Consider the following 26,200-nt stretch of genomic DNA (forward strand, 5'->3'; position numbering starts at 1 on the left):
GGGTGAGGAATAGATGAAGATGAACCCAGGTATTCCCTGATAAGGTCAAGGCACAGGGACTTTCAGGAGGGAGATACTCAGAGCCAGGCCACAGAAATCACCTGCGAAGGTCAGACAGTTCATCTGAGGTGGTTTTGGGAATGTGTCTAGACTCCTCTCTCTTACCTACATCTTAGTTTTAATGCAGAACGGCACAGGAAATTTATCTGAGGGTCTCTGAGTTTATTCAGTTCTGTGAATATATTTTAAATCCCTAAAGTCCTCTGCCCTCCACCTATTCATGCTTGGCTTCCCCTCCCAACTCCCGGCAATTACTGATCTTTTCAGTGTCTCTGTGGTCTTGCCTTTTCCAGAATGTCCTATGCGTGGAGTCCATAGTAGATATATAATAAATACTTGTTGAATGAATGATTGGAAACTGTCATGATAACACATGTGAGCTCCGAGTTTTTACCATGTCCCCTGAGAGTTTAGGGGTTTAGGTGTCAGTGCTTTACACTTAGATACAGCTGCATTTAGTTCCTGTGGAAATCAACTTTAGGTCAGAAATTATACTGTTACCTGAAGATGCATTTTTTAAATGACTGAGATAAATTTTGGTCAATATTTTAATAAAGGCAAGTGATTCATTGCACTGATTTGGTGGTATAGGAGAGTAAAGCTTTTCCCTTCTTCCCTTGTAGGTTGTTTGGTCTAATAGTTAAATTGGCATGAGACAGATTAACAGGAGAAAAACAAATTAAATTTTGAATGTACAGGAGCACATAAAAATATGAGACCCAAAGAAGTGACCAAAGTGGGCAGCTTTTATACCTTTTAGACAAAAAGACAATAAATCTGTAAAGAATTGACAAGACAAAGGAGTTTGGGCTCGGGGTAGTAAATTAGGGAGGAAGTAACAAGGTATGTTTACACAGCCTCCTCAGCCCTAAATTCCCTATTTCTGGTGATAAGGATGTCTCTTTACCTTCTGGTATAGGGAGGGTACTTTTATTTCCTGCTTTCAGGGGGACAAAGGAGGGTCAGAGAATCTTTCTTGTACTGGCTGTTGGCTTAAGTAACTGTAGTTCAAACTAATCAATATGCAAGGTAGCATATTTTGGGTGGCATAGTCTGTTTCCCCTCAGAAGAATATTCCTCATCTGGGAATTTGGTAACATAAATATCATATCTCACTAAATTTAAAACCACTGCAAGTAATGTGTGCGACTTCCCCCAGTGAAGGAATGAAACCATATTTCTCTCCCCCCAGATATCCTAGAGGCCCTTCTACCCTTTGAGTCTATAGTGATACATCTTCTCTTTCTTTATAGGCAAAAAATAATTGCCAAGAATGAAGAAATTTATGAAGAACGATCTGGGAGATCAACCTCTATTTATGAGGATAATTCTGACACTTTAGAAGATGACAAAAATGAAAAACAAGAATTGTGAGCAGAAAAGTTGTTCTCCAGTACAAAAGATGGTAGGAACACCATCTCTGTAGACTTTGAGAACTCTGGTGAGGTTTTCTTGAGAAATGTGTATTATGAGTTTAGTTCCTGGGTTGCCTTGGTTCTACTTTTGTCTTTTCACAATTTGCTTTCTTCTAAGTGGTTGGGAATGTTTGAATTCTCATCTCAATTATACAGATTTTCAAGACTCTTCAATGAAAGGTGATGTTCTCTGTATCTGGATCTGAGCTTTCTCTGGGCATTGTACTATTTTCTCTTCCACATTTATGTATTTCATTATGAAAACACTAATCTGAAGAACTTCTCCCTATTAAATGTTGACTGTACTTTGAAGTTTAGCTTTTGTCCCCCAGGGGCATTTAGCTAGCAAGAATGATAATTTATTGATTCAATTCCAAAAACCTTTTCTCTTATGTGTGTCCCCACTGCTCCACTTCTCAATCATCTTTCCTGTAACTATGATTTGGGAAAAGTTTCTGATGATTCTTGCCACCTTCTCTAAATAATCACCAGAATTCAAATCCCCACAGTGCAGGCAATATAAATAAGTGAAGTGGCCTGGACATAAGGAAAAATAACCACACAGACAAGCACGGTGATCAATGGTAATTGGCAGCAGCCTAAATGTAGGGGATTGAGCAGGGTGGACCCATTCCAGTGCTGCCACACAAGAGCATGGGATCGATGTGGTCAGATATTCTGATTTTTCAAAAGAAAGTATTGTGGGTTTTTTGGGTTTTTTTAAGATTTTCTTTATTTATTTGACAGAGACACAGCAAGAAAGGGAACACATGCAGGGGGAGTGGGAGAGGGAGAAGCAGGCTTCCTGCCGAGCAGAGACCTGATGCAGGGCTCGATCCCAGGACCCTGGGACCATGACCTGAGCCAAAGGCAGAGTCTTAACCACTGAGCCACCAGACACCCCAGTATTGTGGTTTTTTATGTAATATGTCCCAATGGAGCCCTGGGTGTTATGCACAAACAATGAATCACGGAACACTACATCCAAAACTAATGATGTATGGTGATTAACATAACAATAAAAAATACAACTGAGTGAGCTAGCATTGAGAGACTATATGAGCCAAATGTTTTCCAACTGTAAGACATTAATGGTAAAAAAATAAAAACAAAACTAACAAAAACAATCTCTAAGTAACAGTAAGTTAAAATTCTATTTTCTATTAAAAATATTATTAAAAAATATTATTGAAAAAATATTCTTTTAAAAAAGCATCTTTTAAAAAAGACATTCATGCAGATTTAGAATGAACTAAATACATAAAGCAACAAAATGCAATTGCATGAATGGTATCACTAGCAAAAGAGCAAATCGAGTATTGATTATATAGAAGCAAATAATAAGAGAAAAGGCTGTTAAAAGTTTTAACATAAGAAATAACATCTTGAAACATATTTTTTTTAAGAAAGTTATAAATTAGTGTAGAGGATGGCTTGGAAAGGGAGAGACTGGAAGTACAAAAAGATAAAGTTAATGAGCTATTAACATGTCCTTTCAAATATGGATTTAATGGTATTTATAAATAATAAGAACAAGGAAACTAATTCCTGGATTTTGTGAAATCTAAATCTAAACAGAGTTAGGGTGTCTTTTACCACTGAAACAAGGTCTCCTCGTAGCTTAGGAGAGGAGGCTCAGGTGTTTCTGGGATTGCCTGTCACATACATCAGAAGACATCAGGTTGGATGTAGGAGCATTACACATGAGGTTTTCTTTTAGCTAGGTCAGATCACAAAAATCTCCCTCAGTGACCTTTGAGAGAGGGTCACTGGCATCCCCCTGCAAACCGTTAAACAGCAGAAATTCAACTGAGTAAATTTAAAGATCAGATTGGATCAAATTGCATTAGGTCACTTTCCCAAGGGGAATGGAAGGAGTTTATCAGGCAGATTATTTCACCAGTGCTGACCAGGTAATTCCATGTTGACTGCTTAAAAATTACATTCCTGGGGAATTAAAACTGCATTTTGGTTAGGTATTAAGTTTTGGTTTGCTGACATGGGGTTTAGCACAAGTGACTCCATTAGGAGCTGCTGTCTCTCTCTCTTTTTTTTTTAAGATTTTGACAGAGAGAGAGAGAGAGAGAACACAAGTGGCGTGAAGGGCAGAGGGAGAAGCAGGCTCCCAGCTGAGCAGGATGCCTGAGGCGGGGCTCGAGCCTAGGACCCTGAGATCATGACAGATGCTGGAGCCAAAGGCAGACACTTAATGACTGAGCCACCCAGGTGCCCCTGTCTCCTTTTTAACAATATCTTTTAGGGGTGCCTGGCTGACTCAGTTCATAGAGCTTGTGACTCTTGACGTTGGTGTTGAGAGTTCAAGCCCCATGTCGTGAAGTGGGGGGTCGGCAGGGGTGGGGAGTGGATAGAGTTTACTTAAAAAAAAGAGTCCAACAGTACCTTTTAACAATTGTACCTCACATTCTGCTCCACAGAAGCACATCCAGTTAGCAGGAATGTAAATATGACAAATTCTCATAAGAACCAGGAATGAGGAATCAGCCCTTTCACAGAAAGGAGGAGGATTATGGTTTTGACTTTGTCTCCCAGTACTTGAACAACATTCACTTATTCTGAGGCCTCAAGTGGGAAATTGCTTTCCTCATTCCCATTCTTATGCCTTATAAAATCTCTGCACCACCATTAACTCTGTGTTCCAGGTTAAAGCTTTAGCATAATATCCTTAACTTTTTTTTAAATGCTTAACAATTTGAAGGGAATCAAATGATTCCAGGCTGGAAGCAGATGAGAGATGTGCCAAGAACACTCATTCTGCCATCGTTTTTTAAACTTTCTATATTTCCTTATCTACTCTAAGTTTTTTAAAAACGTTTTCATCGAATCAAAAATAAAATTAAAATCCTACCTAGGGCTATAAATCTCTAGCTATTACTGCAAAGCCAGAGATTTAGGCTTAAACTTGCATGGGAATTAGGTTGTCCTGACTCCGATCCTCTCCCATTCCTGCCATCCAAAAAAAAAAAAGCAGCATTTTACTGACAAATAAATTAAGCATAGTGTTATACAGCTAAACAGTAGCATCAATTAGGAGGGAAGAAGAGTTTTTTCCTCAGTGTGAAAGTAGGTTGTGGCATTTGCTTCCCCATGTTTTTTCTGTCATCCTTATTGCTCACTTCAAAGTTCACCTCGGTAAGGATGGTGAGAATATCTTCACCCCTGAAAAACAACAACACTGTGACCATCTGTGGGGAAACAATACCAGCAAACCCTTCCATTCGCTCTACTTAGTTAGTGACAGTTCCTTCCCGCAAAATGCCAGGCATTATCAATCATAAGTTGCTAAACTAAGACGTGTCAAAGCTTTCTAGGAAAAGGAGTAGTTTCAGAGCTTAATAACTTACCTTTGGTTTACTCAAGATCTCTACTGATCGTCAGAAACCTCAGAGTCAACATTAGATTTGGGTTCTTTCCCTCCTGATCTGTTTGCACCTTATTCTTCCACGTACTATGCCACTTGCCCCCATAATCACCTCAATGCCCCCCCCCAAAAAACATCCTCTGCTTCTGTGATCATCTACAATCACTTTGGGCAAGGGAAAACCCAATGTCTCCTGCAACCACTCCACCCCTTTCTCACCAGCCTCTGTAGGACTCGTGGTCTAAGTTACAAAAGGAAAACATGGTGTTGATGTTATGTTTCACTCCTCGATCTGCCATGGGAAATTCTTACTCTTCATACACTTAAAGCATGATGAGATATAGAGCTAGAAGATTTCTTGCTATTCACCTGTCAATTATGTGTGCATTTGGGTGAACTGTGACTACAAAACCATCATTTAACTAAAGGAAGCATAGGGTATAATAAATGAGGTAGGGATATTTTCCCATATTTTGTAGCTTCACAGCAGGCCAAACTAGTGGGAATATAAAGGGTTTCTATTCTTTGTAGCAACACCAAGAGGGTTGATTAGCTATGATAGAACTTTAACAGAGTTGGGAGGATGTTAACCATTGACCTTTGTTGGAAGACTTCCAAAACTAGTTGAGTTGGCTGAGTCATGTTTCTGCCTAAAAACAGAGCTGAACTGACTTTACCATCACTCCTTGCTCTATGATACCCCAACTGTCCTTTCAGGTACTAAATAAAAGAAACTCTGCTGTAAGTGTCTCTATGAACTAACGATGTTAACACTTGCCCCCCTCTCCCACTTTGCGACAGACCTGGGAAGTACAGCTATGTCATCCATAACCAAAAATTTAGAAACGAATGAAGGGCAGAGTAGGCAAAAATTACCTGGGACATCTTTCTCTTAGGCTCTGGCAAAGTGACTGGATATACCAGGTCCCCTCCATGGGATTTCGGTAGGAAACACAATTGTTCACAGTGGCCATCCCCAGCAGAAAGTCAGCATCTTCTGGAATATATCTCTTCTGCCACAACGAGTCCATTTCTAAATAGGCTTCCTTCTGTTCGGAGTCAGTCTCAACAGCTATACCTTTCTGGTAGTTATCCCCTTGACAAGCCTGAATAAAAAAAATTTTGGGCTTGCCTGCAAGGGAAGGGCACTTTGAGCCAGTGAAGTAAGACGTCAGCTCATAGATGGGGACTTCCCGCCCATCAGAGCCATAGATGATGCCCTTGTCTCCATGGGAGAGGACACAGCAGATAAAGCAATCCCTGCTAGTGTGGTCCATGCTTTGGTAGGATTTCAGAACCTCACAGATTTTCATGGCTGTAGAGTCTCGGAAAGGCACAATCTCAAAATGAAGCTCACTAAAGGTCTGACACAAAGCATCTGAAAAGTGAAACAAGAAAAGTCATATTACACCACAATAAGCCCCAAACCACAGTCCAGAGCTAGAGAGAACACTGATCAGATTAAGAAACTGAACCAGAGGGCACCTGGGTGGCTCCGTCGCTAAGTGTCTGCCTTCGGCTCGGGTCATGATCCCAGGGTCCTGGGATCGAGCCCCGCATCGGGCTCCCTGCTCAGCGGGAGGCCTGCTTCTCCCTCTCCCACTCCCCCTGCTTGTGTTCCCTCTCTCGCTGTCTCTCTCTCTCTCTCTCTCTCTAATAGATAGATAGATGATAGAGAGAGAGATGATAGAGTACAAAGAATCTGAACCAGAACTGAAGAACAAGACCTTTTATATCACTGGCTGAATTCCATAGTTTTCTAATATTTATTGCCCCCAGCTGAAAATACTTCCAGTCCTGAGGCAAATGAGAAAGGGGAGAGTGCTACTGTTGGCCTTCTGTCTTCTCAACTAGTCTATAAGATGGGTAAGCTATTATTTAGGCTTACTACCAAACCAATCTAAATAATGATTGTATTACTTACATAATCAAAATAAAAAGCAAAAAAAAATTTAATAGAAGCTTCATACTTATTTTATCTTGAACTCTCAGATTTGTTTATCAAAATACAAAACATGAGGGGCACCTGGGTGGCTCGGTCAGTTGAGTGTCTGCCTCTTGATTTGGGCTCAAGTCATGATCTCAGGGTCGTGAAGATCGAGCCCCACATCAGGCTCCATGCTCAGCATGGAGTCTGCTTGTCCCTTTCCCTCTTCTCCTCCCCCCTCCACTTGCACTTGCTCGCTCAAATAAATAAATCTTTTAAGAAAAATGCAAGATATGAATGTTTAAAAAATCAAGTAGAATTAAAAGGCCTATTACAAAAAGCTATCACTTCTCTAACTCTTCCTATTACCCAGTCATGTTCCATGAAGGCAACCACTTTCAACTTTTTACAACTATTTTTTGGTATTCACCTCCATTTTGTAATGAATTTGAGCTCTTTGCTATTTATTTACTTATAAATTTTAGACTTTGTATTGAGTTCTTATTATGGAGGATGAGCATTTGATACTCTCATACAGTTATTTACAACTTTTAATCGAATCAATAGTACTATGTAAACATAATATTCTTTAATTATGCTTCCTTTTTTATTAAATTTTTTGTCTTTCCTGGAATTAGTAATTGCATTATTTTTTCATTGCTTTGTTTTCCATATGCATAACCTTATTTTTTTTCCAAGTTCTCTAAGATCTAGTCAAAGTCTTTCAACACTTTCAGGGTGCCTGATTTTTTTTTAACTAAAAATTATATATACTTAAGGCATAAAACTGATTATATACACAGTGAAGTGATTATCACAGTCAAGCTAATAACATATCTCCTCACAAACTTAATTCCTTTTGTGTGTGTGTATGTGTGATGAGAGCACCTGAAATACACTCTCTTAGCATATTTCTAGTATTCAATACAGTATTATTAACTATAGTCATTATGTCATTCATTAGATCTCTAAATAAGTTACATATCTGCAACTTTGTACCTACCCTTTGACCAAAAGGCCAGAAATATAATCAAATATTATTTTAATAAAAATGTTTTGATAGTGGGGCATTTGGGTGGTTCAGTCAGTTAAATGTCCAACTCTTTTTTTTTTTTAAAGATCTTATTTATTTGACAAAGAGAGACACAGCGAGAGAGGGAACACAAGCAGGGGGAGTGGGAGAGGGAGAAGCAAACTTCCCGCTGAGCAGGGAGCCCGATGCGGGGCTTGAACCCAGGACCCTGGGATCATGACCTGAGCTGAAGGCAAACGCTCAATGACTGAGCCACCCAGGCGCCCCCATAAATGTCCAACTCTTGATTTCAGCTCAGGTCATGATGCCAGGGTTGCGACATGGAGCCCCGCAATGGGCTCTGCACTGGGTGTGGAGCCTGCTTAAGATTCTCTCTGTTCCTCTCCCTCTACCCCTCCCCATGCTTGTGCTCTCTGTCTACAAAAAAAAAAAAAGTTTTGATAATAAATGAATGTAAATCAAAGGCCTGAATTCTCTTCTTCAAGACCAAGGTATATGATGATGAGTGATATAGCCAATGGACTTAAAGCTCTGTGGCTTTTGAAATCTTAGAATAGATTTGCTTGAATATGTGTTAAGAGACCATTAGCAGAGTCTTGATGATTAAAATCAACCTAAATTAATTTTCTAAACTTTATTCAGTTAAAAAAATAAGGCATTACCTGATGTTATGACTCATAGAAACCATTTTCAAAAATATATTGGATGAGTTGCATTATTTCTATCACTTTTAGTAGTAGCCATTTCTATGTTCATACACTGAAAATTATTTTTTCATTTAAATTATAAGTTCTCACAAGTTTTCATTTAACTTGTAAGTTCTTATAAGTTCTCTTTTAAGTTGCTCCTTCTAAAGAGGCTGAACAAAAGAATTTCTGGCTAGTTTAATATTTGAAAATGGTATTTCTATTAAAGACTCACAATTTCATCTGCCCAACTTTTATAAATACAATATGTGGTCTTGATCCCAAGGCAATGTTTTCACCTAATACTTAATACAGTCTACAGAAACACTATTCATTAAGTTGAATTAAAAGCAAAGCTTATTGTTGTTGCTTTTTATTATAAGCCTTTTAGTAAGATTTGATATTTTATCTTATATACATTACTTTGATTTAAAAATTAATTTAAAAAAACAAAAGCAGAAAATTAGCAAATATATAAGAATGTTCTTCATTTCCACAAGGAAATGTGGTTTTATCCATTTTTTTTTCTGAAACATGAAGCCCTGTTGGTACAATTTTTGTTTCTCCCCTTTTGATAAAAAAAACTTAGGTATTAGAAATATTTCACTTCTTTTCAGGGTTCTACTGTACCTGCATCCAAGTCTGTTCCATTCCTATCCTTAATGCTCTGAAGTTTGGGCACTTCCTTCCGTGCTATGCTAAAGTCATAATTGTTAAAGATCAAACAATATCCTCGAGGTTTGCTTTCCATTCGGTAAACTTTCTCTGATGTCTGGAAGACAAAAATCCAACCCAGGAGCTGACTCTGAGGGTCAAACACTTGAGATGTGAACAAACAACTCCCTAGTAAGAAGTTGGGCTGTCCCCTTAGCCAAACTAGGATGCAAGGGTCCTTTCACCAGCCCTCGCTCAACTTGACGTCATTTCTCTGGTGAACCAGTTTCCACCCGTTCCCTTGACACAGGATCCCCAGACTTCTGCCCCACAGTTAGTGTGTAAAATCAGGGTCCCAGTGCTTGGGCCTCTTGAGCACTTTGCACATCTATTAATACTGTTGTCATCATAGCATATTTTCATATGTTCTTGTTTCTGCTCAAGGCAGCTAACATTTGCAGCAGGAGCTAGAATTTATTAATTTGTGAGAGCTCAGTTAGGAGTTGCTGAATGAATGAACGTCTTCATGCTGTCTTTGGGCTGCCTGTCTGTCACCTTGTTATTCTGTTGGCCATCTAGTCAACTCATCTATTTTTCTGGGCTAACAGCTGAGGGCCTGCCCTTCACACATGACACAGCACGGTCCCAGGACTTTGAAAGCCGACAACCTAATTTGGCTCTGAGGGCCACAGTGACTGGAGGAGAGAGATGGACTAGTCAGGCAGGTCTTGGCTGTGTTGCAGGTTACAGTATCCAGACTCTAGTACCTGAGAGCATCAGTCAGAGATGGCCCTGTGTCCTGACTTTCCTGGGGCTGTTTCAATGCCGAGATACTCAGCATTTATTGGGAAACCCATGCCGCTCCTCAAGGTAGAGAAAAGTGCTCTGCACGAAGGGCTCAAATTCCTGGCTCTACTATGTAATAACCTTAAGACTCTGTGCAAGTTACCTAATCTCTCTGGCACTCAGTACGGTTAGCTGGTCAGTGGGGACGACATTCAGTAGAGTGCTTTGCTATTTGCAAAGTGCCACATGACTGGCAAATCCTTGGTTTTCAGACCTAGAGAGGTCTGGTAATTTGCTCAGGAGCCCACCTGTAACTGGTCTCTCTCAGCTTAATTTCAAGTCTCCCACTGGACTGATAGCTTTCACGGTTTCCTCTGCTTCCCATAACAGAGAGGAGTGAACAGGCTAATGAATCAGAATGTGGCTGGTGAATCTTTGAAGGTTAATAAACTAAAGTGATTGTCTAGAAAGGCAATTCTTGCACTGGCTCATTGAGATGAGAGCATAGAGATGGCTAGATCATGATCCTTTGCTGCTTACCCCTAAATCACCATGGAGAAACAGTTTTGAAATGTCAGCCTAAAAGAAAAGGCTTTCTTTTCCCAGGTCTGCTAGACTTTTCTCCCAAAGCTTTCTCCCACTTCGGCTGAGGCAGCTGCTGAAAGGGTTGCCAGGAGGCTTCTTGCTTTCTCGGCCCTCCAACTATTCCAATGCCTTTGTCTTTGGTTTTAAAATAAAATTTTAGGGGCACCTGGGTGGCTCAGTTGGTTGGGCGACTGCCTTCGGCTCAGGTCATGATCCTGGAGTCCCAGGATCGAGTCCCGCATCAGGCTCCCTGCTCAGCAGGGAGTCTGCTTCTCCCTCTGACCTTCCCCCCCTCTCATGTGCTCTCTCGCTCTCAAATAAATAAATAAAATCTTAAAATAAAATAAAATAAAATAAAATAAAATTTTAGGGGTGCCTGGGTGGTGCCGTCGGTTACACATCTGACTCTTGATTTGTGCTCAAGTCATGGGATTGAGCCCCACGTGGAGCCCCACATCAGCCTCTGCACTCAGTGAGGAGTCTGCTTGGGATTCTCTCTCTCCCTCTTCCTCTGCCCCTCCCCTGCTCACATGCGCTCTCTCTCTCTCTCTCTCAAATAAATAAATAAATCTAAAATAAAATAAAATAAAATTTTAACACTTTTTTACTTTTGAAACTTAAAAAATCACATTTTAAATTTATCTGTTTCTGAAAATTTTCTGTAGTTCTCAAAATTTCCAGTAAGCATCTGCCCCTTACTAGTTTATCTGACCACTTAAAAGCTGAGGAATGCAAGAACTAGAATCAGCAACTAAAGAGAATAAGAAGTCCAAATTTCTACACACCTCTGATTCATAGTCCTGTTCTCCTGGAGAGTCCGACATTGGCGGTACCCTCAGGGATTCCTCCCCTATAAGCAACTGAGACATATCTGGAATGAAACATAGCAGAGAAGGGATTTTGGTAAAGAAACACAGAGCACCCAGGATATCATAAGGTCCCCTTTAAAATGAAAACTCACAGACTGCCTTGAACATAATATCCTTGCAGTCCACAGAATAAAAATCTTTTTACTGACTGACTCTTCACCTATTTTAAACTTGTCAGCCTGGAGCTGCAAGGTCTATGTCTTTTGACAGCAGGTGTGTATCTTTCAATGTGTAAAGAAGGTGACAAGTAGGCATGCAGCCTTCTTGATTTTAGAAGAGCAAGACCATTAAGATGTGGCTGTGTGAGAAGGTTGTGGGGAGAGGAGGCAATGAGGGTATCCGATAGTAAATTAACTAAGTCTTAAATACGTATTTCGCATATTACCATTTGAAACTTCATCTAGACTTCTTTGAGGGCTCATTGTTAGCTCTGAATTAAAAAAGAAACACATATTTGATTAGAAACAATCTCAACATAGAGGGATTTGTAAATTTAAGAATACATTTTGCTAATTCACAGCTGTCAAGTTATTTCTACCTCTGCTTAATTCTTCATAATCCGTGATTTTCTTCAGCAGGCTCTTGTTAATTTGGTCACAGATTCTTTTCAGGGTGTCCAAATTTCTTTCCCCGAGGATGACCCTCTTCTCCATCTCTATGAAAATATCAAGCAAGTTCTAGAAGGAAGAGAAATAAAGTTGGAAGACTGGATTGAGACATACTGGCTTTTAGATGAGATTTTCTTTTTTTTTTTAAGTCCACTTTGTCCAAAGAGAGGGCCCACCCTAGCTTCCCAAGCTAACCCTCCTGACAAGATATCCTGGTCTTATAAAGCCAATAGAGCACTAGAGAAGCAATTTTGTCTTTTCTGGCCCAGGAAGAGAGAAATGAGAAGGTAGAGGAAAAGTGACATCAGGTGTCACTCAGGCCCCAGGCCCCAAGCCCTGTGCTGCAACCAACCGGGGACACCTTTAGGGGACGCCTGTGAAATAGCCTAGGTGCATGGTTGAGACACTGTAGCCTGGTCCCCAGAGTCACAGCCCTGGGGACTGCGTCCCTCCCGACACTGCCTCCGGTTCGTGATCCACCTCCAGTCCGGACGCATGCACGCACAGAGTCCGCACTCTCGCACGCACACGCACGCACGCACACGCACAGAGTTCCAGGTCCTAGGTGGTTTCAGAGCCTGTAGAAGAGGGGAGATGTCTCCAGCTCACCACTGTCTTGCCTGGCTCTGCAGGGTCCCGCAATGGGCTGTGCCTCCACAACCAGTCTTCTTCCCTAGCTACTGACCCTGCCATGCTCCTGACAATGTGAGCAGCACTTCTCAGTATACGAAGGAATCGTATCTGCAACACTGCTGTCTGTCCAGCCACTCTTTTCTTCTCCCCTGGTTGAAAAGTGAGAGTCCAGGTTGCTTTTACTGGACCAGCCCACTCTCCAGTCACAGCAATCCCCACCGGCTAACTCAACCTCAGGACCAAATCTTGGTGAAACACCAGGTCTTACCAAATCATCATGCAGTTTACATCTGGAGATCTCCTGGCTCAAAAGAAACTTAAAGGACCTCAATTCCAATTTGCTTACATCTTCTGAAATCTGAAAAAGCATGACCCTGTGGTGGGAAATGGAGACACTTTAGAAATGGTTTCTCAAATAATTTCCCATTTGATAAAAGGAGTGGCAGTGGAAACTTGATTCTGGTCACCTCCCCTTAAATTAAAGACAGCTAATGACATAATTTGTTAGTTGAATCCTTGCAAAGAGACTGCTGCAGTGACATGACAGACTACTGACTCATGCCCAGCTACTCCACCCTTAACAGAGTTAAGGTCCACTAACTATGCCGTTCAGTTAGTTTCAGTTAAATGAATTGTTTTTCCTTGGTCCTTCACTATAAAATCAGGAGCTTGTTGCAGTAGGAAAAAAAAGTTTTTATTTTGGAAATTATGCTTTTCAAAATGCAACTGGATCATCACCTCCTGGTCTTTTTTAAAGATTTATTTATTTATTTATTTATTTGAGAGAGTGTGTGTGTGCTCAAGCAGGGGGAGCTGCAGGCAGAGGGAGAGGGAGAAGCAGGCTCCCCGCTGAGCAGGGAGCCCAACGCGGGGCTGATCCCAGGTCACCAGGATCATGAACTGAGCCGAAGGCAGACGCTTAACTGACTGAGTCACCCAGGTGCCCTGGATCATCACTTCCTAAATTAAAACTTGTTAGTGCTCTCCTGACCATCAACTTCAGTAGGAAAGCCCCACACTTGGTTCTGGAATACAAACCTTTGTGCACTGAGCCCAGCCTACCTCTTCAACTTCTCTAGCCACTCCTCAGCACCTGCCCGCCTCTCCTCTTCAAACACACCCAGCTGCCCTGCCCCCACCCCTGTATGCTGTGCTGTTCACACCCCCATTCCCTTGTCCCATCTGAAGACACACTCACCCACTAACAGCTCAAGTACTGCCTGAGTGTCCTCAAGGCTGCATTCACCACACTGTGCCTTTGTATCGCCAGAAAGTTTCCACACATGTTATAATTGTCTGCTTATGAAGCCCTCTGAGTCCCCTGAGAGCAGGGTCTGTGCCCTTTTTGTTTCCACAAGCCCGGTGGGTCATGAGGTGCAGAGGTTAAGTGCAGAGGGCCTGGGCTACTGGCGTTGGAACTTTGGTTCCATCATCTAAGAGCTGTGTGACTGTAGACGTGTTGTACACCTTTTCCCCTCATCTGTAAACTTGTACAGGATAAAATATACCATTGGGACATATTAAGAATAATATGAATAAATTTATCTGAAGTGCTTAAACCAATCTTTGGCAACACATTGAGTGTTCGATACACAACAGGCATTATTATTTCCTAATCCATGAGAGGTTCTTGGGATACGTCTGTTGAAGGAACAAAGGAATGTTTAATAAGTCAGCAAACCTTTCACCATTGTGGTGTAAAGGAAAATAACACAAAAACATGCTAACTTCAAATTAAATTAGAAAATTAAAGTTCTGAAAATAAAAATAGTATACAAACAGAAGTTTCTCAGTATTATCATCTATTTCATCCTTCCTCTCCTGGAATCTCTACCCTAGAAGTATTTCTCCAAAGTTTTCTCAGTTTGGCCAAGATTGGGTCCAGTCAAAAGTTACCAGCCCTTTTATCTTTATTATAAGGTGTTTTGCCCTCTTACTTTCCTCATTACTAAAACCTACCGGCTTTCTTGTACCATCACTGTCTGGAAATAAACCTGGGTAGTTTATGAGATACTTATTTCATAGGCAGCAATTATAATTTTAAAATAAAAATGTCTAGTGCTTTCTCTAAATGGAAAGTGGCCACTCTAGCATACTTTTTGTTTCCTGGCTAATATCCAACAATGATGAACAGTAGATTGTATCTGTGCTGACCCTTTTGTTCCCCAGCTAATGTGTTAAAGATTTAACAGACAGGGGCGCCCGGGTGCCTCAGTCGGTGAAGTGTCTGCCTTTGGCTCAGGTCATGATCCCGGGGTCCTGGGACTGAGTGCCGCATCGGGTCCTTGCTCAGCGGGGAGCATGCTTCTCCCTCTGCCTGCTGTTCCCCCTGCTTGTGTTCTCTCTCTCTCTCTCACAAATAAATAAATAAAATCTTGAAAAAAAAATTTAACAGATCCTCCCTTGTGTGGGACTCAGCCTTCCACCAGAGAAGTACAGGTCACAGTCTGACGTTGACTATTTGCCTTAGCCTTGCTTACATGACAGAAGGAGGGCAACCTTCAGAAGAGCAAGATGGTGGGCACAAGACCCTCCTAGTTCTAGGGTTGTTGTTTTTTAAGATTAATTGCTACCTTAATGAAAAGAAAATCATTGGAAGATGTCACAGTCCCATTAAAACAAAGTTATCTGGTATTGAATAATGTTCTCCCCGACTCTCCTCCCCAATTCATGTCCACCCTGGATGGATGAATGTGACTTTATTTGGGAAAAGGATCTTTGATGATACAATCTTGTTAAGATGAAGTGACACTAGATCAGGGTTGGCCCTACTTCAATGACTGGTGGCTTTCCAAGAAGAGGAAATTCAGAAAAACAGGCACAGAGCGGAGATTGGAGAGATGCATCGAAAAGATGAGGAAGACCAAGGCTTGCCTGCCAATACCTGAAGCTAGGGGAGAAAGGAACATGAAACAGACTCTCCCTCAGAGCTCCAAAGAAACCAACCCTGTTGATACCTTCATTTCAAACTTCTAGCCCCCAGAACTGTGAGAGTATGAATGTCTTTACTGTGGTAAGCCACCCAGTTTGTGGGACTTCGTCACAGCAGCCTTCGGAAACTCATACACCCAGCATATCTCTTTTGTCACTTATCAAAATGCTCAAGCTTCGAGCAGAGAAAGATATGGTAAGGAACATGCCAGAATCTCAGGTCTCTGAGACTGAGGACCGGGGCATTCATAAATAGGCCAGGCTAGTAGGGGATAGTGGCTTCCAGCCCTGGCTGTGAGAACATACCATCACACTGGCCATCATTACTGACAAGAGAGAAGAGGCCGGGAAATGGGCCACAGCTAAGGCTGGAGTAGAAGTTTTCAGAAGGGAAGCTAAAAATAACGCTGAGGAGTGTCTGGTAAGAGGGCATGTTGAAAGACAGAAGTTGGTAATGTGTGCCTGTTTTTAAAGTCTGTTACCTATATAATCAGTCATCCCTCACAACCCCGGTGCTGCTCTTTCTGCCTGTGTTTTAATAAAAATCACCTTTTTGCGCGCACACACACACACACACACACAAAGTTTGTTACCGACTCGTGAAGACATAAGAGAACATGGCTTCTTATCAGCCCTGGGTCCCGCTGCCCCACAGGCAGGGAGAGGCCCAGCTGCAAGGCGTACGGCCGGACAGACGGCTGAGGTCGCCACTGTCCTCCTGGCAGCAGCTGGGCACACAGGGGCTCGGCAATCTTTGTGGAGCCCAGCCTGTCCGGCCCAGCACGATGGGCAGCACACAGCCCTCATTGGAGAACCTTATGAAGCAAGTCTTTCAGGGTGGAATAAAAGCCTAGAACCCCACTGAGAATGTCCACAGTCATCCACATGCAGGTGGGGGATTTCGGAGAAGCAGCAGGGATGCTTTATCCAGTAATGGGCAAAGCAAGCACAGGACGTGGACATCAACAGAGCAGAGGCAAACAGAAGAGTAGACAGAATGGGGAGAGAGACAATTCAGAAGATGGCTGTTTTAATATCAGCATACCTATAGGTCATATTTCACTTTGGAAACAAATTTTTTATTTTATGGTTTAACTTTTTTCTGAATTATATATAAGATCTCTAAATTTCTTAATCTGGTCCTAGTGGGACATCTTCGAGGAACTTCCAAAGTCATATGGCACAGACACCCGCAATCAGCCCTGCCCACAAAGATGTGTCCATTGCACCCACACCTCCCAGTGCCTGAACTGTGGACGTTGTCCCCACCTGTAGGCAGAGATCTGGGCTCTGCCTGGTATCTGAAGTTCCTGCTCCATCTCCTCCTTGCTGGTGTCCAGGTAGGTGACCAGCAGATCCAGTCTATTAATTCGGAAAAGCAGCTCCTTCAAGAAGGACAGGTTGCCTTCCTCCAACATTCTCTTTTCCTGGAGTCTCTGGAATAACATCAAGGGATCCTTGATGGGTTCCTGCTTTTTCTGTGGGATGCAGTCCATGCTAAGGAATTTGAGGGAGGCCAGCTCATCACTGTCCAGCTGCTCTCCAATATTATAGAGGCATTTGCTGAAATTCATGTTGGTCAAGTATCAGGAGAATGTTGTTGTAGCCTAGGTCAAAATACAATACTATGTTCAGATGAGGAAGAGAAGTACCATTTACCAGTTTGTTCCTTCATTAAGTGCCATTATCTACTATACACTAGACATTTTACTGAGGACACAGGGAAGAAAAAAAACAAACAGGACATGTTTCTGCTCTCAACTAGCTCACTATTTTGGAAGGTAGATACACAAATTAGCCAATAGTCAGAGAGTTGTGACCAGGGCTCCGTAGGAATATAGAGGAAGGAGCCCTAACTCAACCAGGGAGAAGGGCTTCCCGGAGGGAAGGCACCTTTGGGAAGGAGGTGGGAAAGGACAATTCTTGCGAGAAATAATTTATGCAAAAGATGGAGGTGAGAATGTTCAAGTCAATTCAAGCAACCACAAGGAGCTCAATAAAGTAACCACGAAGTCTCTGGGAAGAGGAATGGTGGGAAAAGGGATGAAGCCATGGCCAGGAACCATTACAAAGGGCCTCATACTGTGGGGGCAAGGGCTCAGGTTTTGTCCCAGAGGTGATGAGGAACTAAGAAAGGACTGTAATGTCATCCAGTTTGGGATTAACATTTCAAGTGTGGCGGATAGGGGCGCCTGGGTGGCTCAGTGGGTTAAGCGTCTGCCATTGGCTCAAGTCACGATCTCAGGGTCCTGGTCAGGCTTCCTGCTCTTCAGGGAGTCTGCTTCTCCTTCTGCCCCTCCTCCTGCTCATGCACTCTCTCACGCTCTCTCTTTCTCAAAAAAAAAAAAAAAAGTGTGGAGGATAGATTGGAAGGGCTGGAGGCTGGAGAAGTGATGGGGTCTGACTGAAATAATGGTGCTAGGAAAACATGATGCAGTGCCATCCCCCAAAGGCCTCGGGATCAGCCCCCACAACCGACCAAGGACCCACAGCTGGAAATGAAACCAAGTCAACTTTGTCAGCCTTCCAATGCAGAAATGAAACCAAGTCAACTTTATCAGCCTTCCAATGCAGAAATGAAACCAAGTCAACTTTATCAGCCTTCCAATTCAGTCTCCGAATCAGATGACGTGATATTTTCACACACTTATATGTTTGAGCAGATAGAAAAGGAGAGGGCACTGTTTGTGGAAGCCCGGACAACCTTCATGCAAACACCCCAGAATCTGGGGTTCCTCCTCCCGTGAGCCCCTTGACTCACCCCTCCTCCTCTGCTCTGATAGGCCCATGTTGGTGACAAAACAAGCCCTCGGAGCAGGGTTTGTACTGGATTCTTCAGAGGAGCAGGTGTGGGACCCAGCTCCATAAGACGGCTGCAGTATCACCGTCAACGCCAAGAAGCACACCTGCAGCTGACTGTCAGGGAAAGGGGGAAGTGCAGTGGTTCAGAGTAGGGGGCACTAGGGTCTGACAAAACTTAGGTAGAACCTGTCTGGGGCAATGGCCCCAGGCCTAGGCAGCTCAGGTCCTTTGAGAGTTAGGTGCTCCCTCTGTAACATGGGGATCAGAACACCCACCCCCTAAAGTGTTTGACTAAGTCCTGTAAGGCATGTGCAGTGATGGTCAGCAATTAATGAACAAATGAGGGTTAACCCAAAAGAAGGAAACAGATTCTGGCTGTGCAGACCCAACAGGAACTAGGCACTTGAGTACTTTCCTCAGCCTCCTGGTTTCCCATTTCCCCAGTGGAAAACTCGTTGGGAAGTAGTGTTTTTCAAACTCTGTAAAGTTGAAGAACTCTTGGTTGACTCCTTACTCAGATGCTCCCGTACCTTAGGAGGTGGTCCCGGAGGTCTGCAGTTTGAGAAACTTGAACTAGAAAACCTTTAACTTCCCGTCCACTTCCACCATTTCCTTGATCTCACAGACTCTGTGCTCCTGGGGACTTTCCTTAACCTCAAATGACCTTAACCTGTTTGTACCTCTTTCCTCCTGAAAGCAAAGTGGATGAGTTCCTGGGTCCTTAAGCTCCCTGCACTAACATTCTTGGATGAAAACACAAATCCTGATTCTATCACTTGAGGTAATGATCAAGTGAACCAGGACCCATGTATTTTCTATATCTGATGTTAAAATAGAAGTATTTTGGGGGCGCCTGGGTGGCTCAGTGGGTTAAGCATTCGACTCTTGATTCCGGCTCAGGTCATGATCTCAGGGTCATGAGATCGAGCCCTGCATAGGACTCTGCACTGGGCATGAGCCTGCTTAAGATTCTCTTTCCCTCTCCCTCTGCTCCTCCCAACTCCCACCATTCCCTGGGCACATGGCTCTCTCTCTCTCTAAAAATTAATGAATTAATTAAATAGAAATATTTTTTATTTGCACAATAAAGTTAAGTTTTAATCAAAGTACCTTGAAAGACTTTGAAATTTTTAGTTTTTCCTTTAAAAACACCTTCCCTCTGGGTGCCTGGGTGGCTCAGTTGGTTAAGCGACTGCCTTCGGCTCAGGTCATGATCCTGGAGTCCCGGGATCGAGTCCCGCATCGGGCTCCCTGCTTGGCGAGGGGCCTGCTTCTCCCTCTGACCCTCTCCACTCTCATGTACTCTCTCTCTCTCTTTCTCACTCTCTCAAAATAAATAAATAAATCTTTAAAAAAAAAAAACACCTTCCCTCCCCCCAGCCCACTCTGATTGTAGAAGCAGTGTTTTTTGTGTGCGTGAAAATTGAGAATATAGTAAATTATAGAATGGTCACAGTTGTTATCATACACACACACACATGCACACAAGATATCATACATCACACATACACGCAAAGATACATTTATATAAAAATCAGAATCAGGCTGCTTATCCATGTGTATACACCTATTTTTTTTACCCCACTTAATATTTAGAATGAACATTTACCCCACCATTAAATATTCTTCTTTAGCATATTTTTAATGTTTCTTGATCTCCAGCATGCAGATATATCAAAATTTATTTTAAGGAATTTTCAATTTCTTTACTCTTAAAAATAATATTGTATTGCAAAGCTTTTTCACATATCCTGTGCATATCTCTGATTATTTCTCTCTTAGAATTGGAATTATGGGGCAAAACCCTTTTTCTCCCTTTTAATCTAGAATTTACATCATTATTTAGACAAGTTCTCTTGACTCTGGAAACTAGAAGGAAGTGTTTTGGACAGATACACTTTGCACTGGATTCCCAAAGCCTGCAGAGCCTAAATCTTTCACAATGCAATTATCACAAAAATACTTTTATTTAGAAAAGACATCTTAGATATGTGGCTAGCACCAAACAGCATATGTTCAAAATGTAGCAAACAAAACCTACCGGACATATAAGGGGACAAACTAGCAAGTTCATTCCCTAAATCACACTCCATAGAAACACACATGTGCTAAACAGGATATGTGCACAGACGGTCACCACAATACAGTGTGTAACCCTGAACAACTGGAAACATCCCTAATGTCCATCAACATAGAAATGGCTAAATAAACTAAGGTATAGTCATACTACAGAATATTGTGCAGCAGTTAAGAAAATGCCCTCCATCTTCTGAAATAAAAACGATAGTTACCCAAGACACGTTATTATGACAGTAAAAAAAAAAGTAGAAAAAGCAATTGTAATATAAAAAAATACATCTACTTTTTAAAAAATACTCAAAGCAATACAATTAGATTTTCAGTGGTTACAGATACATATGCAAAAGCAGAAAATAAAAAGGTTCTGGGAAGAGACTTACCAAATTCAAAAGTTTCTTCTGGGGAATGAAGGAGAAAACTAGAACTTGGGGGTGAAGGAGTGAGGAAAGAGAATTGCTCTTTTCCTGTAATGTGGTAAGAAGAATGTATGCAGATATTCTCAGGTAAATGAAACTACTGTTAAAATACTTGAGTGTGTTCTTGGGTTTAAAGTTGTGTAAGAGGCTGAATGAAGGAGGAGGCAGGAAATGACAATCTTTGGAACAGGAAATGACATACCATGGGCATATTAACCAGGAAAGGAGACCAGATCAGAAGAGCAAGCAACACAACCACATTTGTGTTTTGTTTTGTTTTGTTTTTTGTTGGGGTTTTTTATTTTATTTATTTATTTTTTAAAGATTTTATTTATTTATTTGACAGAGACACAGCGAGAGAGGGAACACAAGCAGGGGGAGTGGGAGAGGGAGAAGCAGGCTTCCTGCTGAGCAGGGAGCCCGATGTGGGGCTCGATCCCAGGACCCTGGGATCCTGACCTGAGCCAAAGGCAGACGCTTAATGACTGAGCCACCCAGGTGCCCCCTGTTTCATTTAGTTTTTTAAGTAGGCTCCAGCACCCAGCGTGTAGCCCAACAGGGGCCTTAATCTCACGACCCTGAGATGCAGACCTGAGCTGATATCAAGAGTCGGTTGCTTAACTGACTGAGCCCCCCAGGTGCCCTTACATTTGTGTCCTTAAAAGAAAAGAAGGTATTAGATGAACTTAAACTTTAAAAAAGAACTTAAGAGAACTCAGAGAACCTATATGCCCCCAAAATAGCAGGAAATTTCCACACACCATTCTCAGAAAATAGAAATCTAGTAGAAGAAGACTGGAAGATTGAAGTGGCCCAAGTGAAAACTCTAACTGTATTTCCTCCCAGTAGCAAATACATGTCCTTTCAAACACAGACCAAATAGTCACAAAAATTGTCCACAAAGAAAATCTTAATACGAGATTTCCAAAGAGCACAAATAGTACAGTCCATATTCTCTTTTAGAAGTTAACGATGAAATTAGAAATTAACATGTTAATTAGAAGTTAACAATGAAAAATAACCAAACTGAACACACCTACAAAAAGGGCTATCGACATTGAGGTGGCTTTTTCCACACGTGGTGTTAGAACAATTGGGCAGACTTCTAGAACAAACTGAAATGGATCATAACTGAACTCTTCACATTAAAATAAGCTGCAGATGGATCAAAGCCTCAAACCTGAAAATTAAAATACTAAGGAAAGAAAAATTGGAGAATTGTTTAAAATAATCATGCAGTGGTAAAGAACCTTTCTAAGTACAACAGAAAACCTGGAAGCCATTACAGAAAGGTTGATAAATGTCCTTAAATAATAACTAAAATAATCTGCCAAAATAAGCCAGACAAAATTTAAAAATAAATAAATCTTGCACTTGGGGGAAAAAGGACTGATTTTTCTTAAAGTCATTTTTTTTTTTAAAAAGAGATAAAGACCAATGATCCAATGCATAAACAGGTAAAGATCCTAAGTACACAGTTCAGAGAAAAGTAAGTACCAGTGGCTTTATTTTTTAAAACCAATGGTTTTAAACATTTGAAAAGATGTTCAACTTCATTCACCATAAAAAAAAAAAAAAAAGGCAAACTGAAATTACAAAAGACCATTTTTCAACTACCAAACTGGTGAAGCACAAAACTTGCAATACCCAGTGTTTTGAGATGGTGGAAAAAAAATAGGTAGATGGGTAATTTGGCCCCTATCGTCAAAATATAAAATGACCCTACAATTTAACTTCCACAAGTTTCTCCAACATTAGCTTAAACGTGATGTACTTAAAAACATGTACAGAGCTTATTCAGGGCAGTGTTGCTTGACAGAACAAAGGGGCAGAAACCACTCTATCAGTATCAGAAGTTCAATGAAACCTTACTCATATATTTAAAAAGAATAGGAAGACCACCATGATTGGATTTGTGTGATCTATACAAGGTATTATGAAGGTGCGTGGATTTGTGTATTCACATTAGATCTTTGAACAGAACCAACACACAGGAAGCTATGTCAGTGATTGCGTGGGAGGAGAGGAACCAGAAGCCGTGTGGTGGAGTGGACGGCCCTGGCGGCAAAAAAGTGAGGCTTGCCGCTTGAATTTTTAGGAGGTGCATGTATTACTTATTCTACGTGGACTTATATGTAGATGAAAATCACTACTTTTTTTTTTTTTTCCAAAGATTCCATTCATTTATTTGACAAAGACAGAGAGCAGGAGAGCACAAGCAGTGGCAGAGGCAGAGGGAGAAGCAGGCTCCCCACCGAGCAGGGAGCCCCATGCAGGGTTTCGGTCCAAGGACTCTGGGACCATGACCTGCGCCGAAAGCAGACGCTTAACCAACTGAGCCACCCAGGTGCCCCAAAAATCATTACTTAAAGACCCATTTTCATTCATAAGCTGGAAAGGATCTAAACTACATTAGCTCCAATGTCCTTAAAATTTTAAATCCGTTCTAACCTCTGTTAAAATCTCCTTTTACAGAATTAAATGAACCAAAGAATCAAATGAAAGCGGAATCTTTTTCCCTCGATATTTTTTTCTGATAACAATGCTTATTGTATTCATTTTAGAAAGTACAGAAAAGATAAAAAGAAAAATAAAAATTACCTATAATTCCACCATCCAAAGATAATCACCTAATAATATTTTACTATCTTTCCTACCAAGCATTTTATATATTTTTTCCCTCATATTTTATCATACCACATTTCTGAGGTATAAGTGGAATTTTCACTGGTAATATTGTAAGTACATCTTGATATCGTCACTTTTTTCTTCTACAGCACAGATTTTAAAATTTGTAAAGTATGAAATCATAGGATTGAACCATAATGTATGTAACCAGTTTCTGCTTATATTTAGAATAAGATCTTAAGATGTAAATCTCCATGTACACCTCTGATTATTTTCTTAGAATAATTTCCTAAAAGTAGTAATTACTGAGCCCAAAGGAATAAACCTTGTTTAAGTCTTTTGTTACATATTTAATAGCATTTTCTGACAGTATATAATAATAATAATAACAACAACAACAATAATAATACAATCCAAGGCCAGGATGATATGAGTTTGGTTATAACATGACTGGCACTTGGCTCCTGTCCTCTTTAGCTGCCTCATGTCATTCATTTTGTTATCTTTGCAGTAATTAGAAAATGCTTTCTAAATGACTTCTGCATCACACAAAAATGGAGAGTTAGTAGGGAAAATGCTGGCAAGGCCTCTTTCTGGTCCAGGTTTTACAGGACACACTAGGACATAATATTCAGTCTTGGTTTGTTTACGTCACACATCTCTCTAGTCATAGTACCTGGAAAAGCAATAAGCTGCAACAGAATTTTACACCTTTGATAAAGGGCCGCCTCTGAGCACTGAGATCCATGGGTACACGGACCGTGGGATGGTTCTTGTTTTCTGGGACCGAAGTTTACTGCATAAAATCATGGGCTAGAAACTTTGTTACAGTAATATTTTTAAAAGAGCATTTATTGTATTTTTCTGATCCTAAAATAATAAAAGTCACACTTATTCCTTAGAGACAGTACAGAAAAGTATAAAAAGAAAAAGAAAAATCACTTACAAACTCACCATTTAGAAGGAACTCTTATTACAGTTAGTGGTTTCCTTCCACTTATATTCGTGTGCGTGTGTGTGTAAAGACCTATATAAAATGTGTTCATATACATACATGAAAGATATAAATTGGAATATTTTCATATATAATGCATACAAGGCAGAAGAAAGAGAAGGGGACGCGATCCCGCCAGGAAGTTTTCTTTCACTTTCGATTATATGCTATCTGTTAAATCATAACTCTATATAAATAGATTTGTATTATACAATAAGTATCTTTAATATTTTTAATAATAAATTTATGCCCCGAAGTATTTGATATAAATAAATGTTTGTATTATGATATACAGGTGTTTATATCTATGTCAACGTAAAAATATCTTTTTGACTTATTTTACTACCAGTCTCTGAAGAAACTGGTATTATCGTCTTCATGTTACCATTGTGAAAAATCAGTTTAGAAATAAGCTCGTAGGAGAGGTGTCAGGCTCAGATTTGAGCATCTCCCTAGAAGGTTTCAATGACAGGCCCTGCAAAGATTTAGATTTCATTCTGCTTGCAGCTGGAAGCCAGTGAAGGAATTTAACCCCCAAAAAAGGACATGTAATCATAATATTTTCAAAGATTAAAATATAAAAAATTTTTTGAAATACAAAAATACTCCCAAAACACAAAACCAGGAATTCTTAATAAATCCACTACGGCAGAGAGAGTGACCCCACAGAACCTGACGAATCAGAGCTGTACGTGCCAGAACCCAGATTTAGATGGTGTCGCCGCCTTCCAGAGTCCCAACCCAACCCCTGCTTAGGCCACGATTTAATTAAGGATAAGGTCTCTGTACAAACAGTCGTACTTGGAGCATTCCAGAAAAACCTCACCTAAGCTGGACAGGGCCTTAAGCTCTGGAATCTATGGGGCTCTCACCACGGTTCTCAGAGGGACTACTAATTCTTACGGTTTTCCCACCCTCAGCAGCCTAGAAAATTCTAGAATCAAAGGTCTTTCTCCCGGGAGGCCCAACCAACCTTACCAAAAAAGCCAATCCTGGGACCCTCACAGTGGCAGCAGCTTCTTCACAGGCCTGTTTTCTCCTGAAGCGACTAAAACAAGAGTGAAGGACCACAACGGAAATAAGAGTGAAGGGCGAAGAAGAATAGGCACCGCTTGCTCTACTTCCTGTTTACGAAACGACTGACTCATTTAGGCTGAGTAAGGCCGGCTTGCGCCTGAGTAGCACCTCCTCCCAGAACGCAAGAATCTGAGAGGAACAGGGGACAGACTGTTCTGGGGGGGGAGGGGGGAGGGACTGGGCCACCTGAGCTTTGGCTCTGGCTGTGTGACTTTGGATGGGTCATTTTACCTTTGGGGCCTCTTTTACCACATTCCAAAATGAGAAAGTTGGACTGGATGGTAATTAAGAGTCCCTTCATTCCGTATTTCAGGAATTTACAGATTTTTCCGGGTTCATTATGAAGACTTGAATGTTTTCATTCAGTAACATTGATCGAGCACTTCTGAGAGATCTGAAAACTGTGGGGTCCTCATCATGGCTCTCAGAGGGTCTGCTAACCCCCACAGCTAACTCTCATGGTTTCCCATCTACACTAGAATATGGTGGCCCCGAGGCCACCAGATCCCACCCTCAGCAGCCTGGAAAACTCTAGAATCAAAGCCCTTTCTCCTGAAAGGCCCAGATGACCTTACCAAAGAGACAAACAAATCCTAGGGTCCTCAGCATGGTCTGGGCCCTGGAGATATAACTGCACA

At 41.3% G+C, this 26,200-nt stretch overlaps 2 protein-coding genes across 6 annotated transcripts in view; one reads left to right on the plus strand and one right to left on the minus strand.

Annotated features, from left to right (window-relative positions):
- FLACC1 (flagellum associated containing coiled-coil domains 1) overlaps positions 1-2,604 on the plus strand; it is a 33,278-nt gene extending 30,674 nt beyond the window's left edge. The window contains exon 15 of the mRNA XM_088021594.1: positions 1,314-2,604. Within this exon, the coding sequence (XP_087877720.1) occupies positions 1,314-1,434 (121 nt within the window). The 3' untranslated portion in view covers positions 1,435-2,604. The remainder of the gene's footprint in view (positions 1-1,313) is intronic.
- CASP8 (caspase 8) lies at positions 2,182-25,582 on the minus strand. 5 transcript variants are annotated; one of them, XM_088021590.1, is made up of 9 exons: positions 25,464-25,581; positions 16,836-17,002; positions 12,904-13,009; positions 11,933-12,071; positions 11,780-11,824; positions 11,311-11,396; positions 9,131-9,272; positions 5,731-6,232; positions 2,182-4,652 (listed from the first exon to the last, which is right to left on the minus strand). In XM_088021590.1, the coding sequence occupies exons 2-9, from the start codon at positions 16,982-16,984 to the stop codon at positions 4,517-4,519; spliced, it is 1,305 nt and encodes a 434-aa protein (XP_087877716.1). In that variant the 5' UTR covers positions 16,985-17,002; positions 25,464-25,581; the 3' UTR covers positions 2,182-4,516. The 5 variants fall into 5 exon arrangements, with proteins under 5 accessions (XP_087877716.1, XP_027978309.1, XP_087877717.1 ...); XM_028122508.2 differs by having other exon boundaries at positions 16,836-17,173; XM_088021591.1 differs by lacking the exon at positions 16,836-17,002 and having other exon boundaries at positions 25,464-25,582.
- Between the last annotated feature and the right edge of the window lie 618 nt (positions 25,583-26,200).

Source organism: Eumetopias jubatus, unplaced genomic scaffold (assembly GCF_037043125.1).
Source record: "Eumetopias jubatus isolate StellerSeaLion01/CBP00866 unplaced genomic scaffold, mEumJub1_p1.0 scaffold_3, whole genome shotgun sequence".
Taxonomy (NCBI): domain Eukaryota; kingdom Metazoa; phylum Chordata; class Mammalia; order Carnivora; family Otariidae; genus Eumetopias; species Eumetopias jubatus.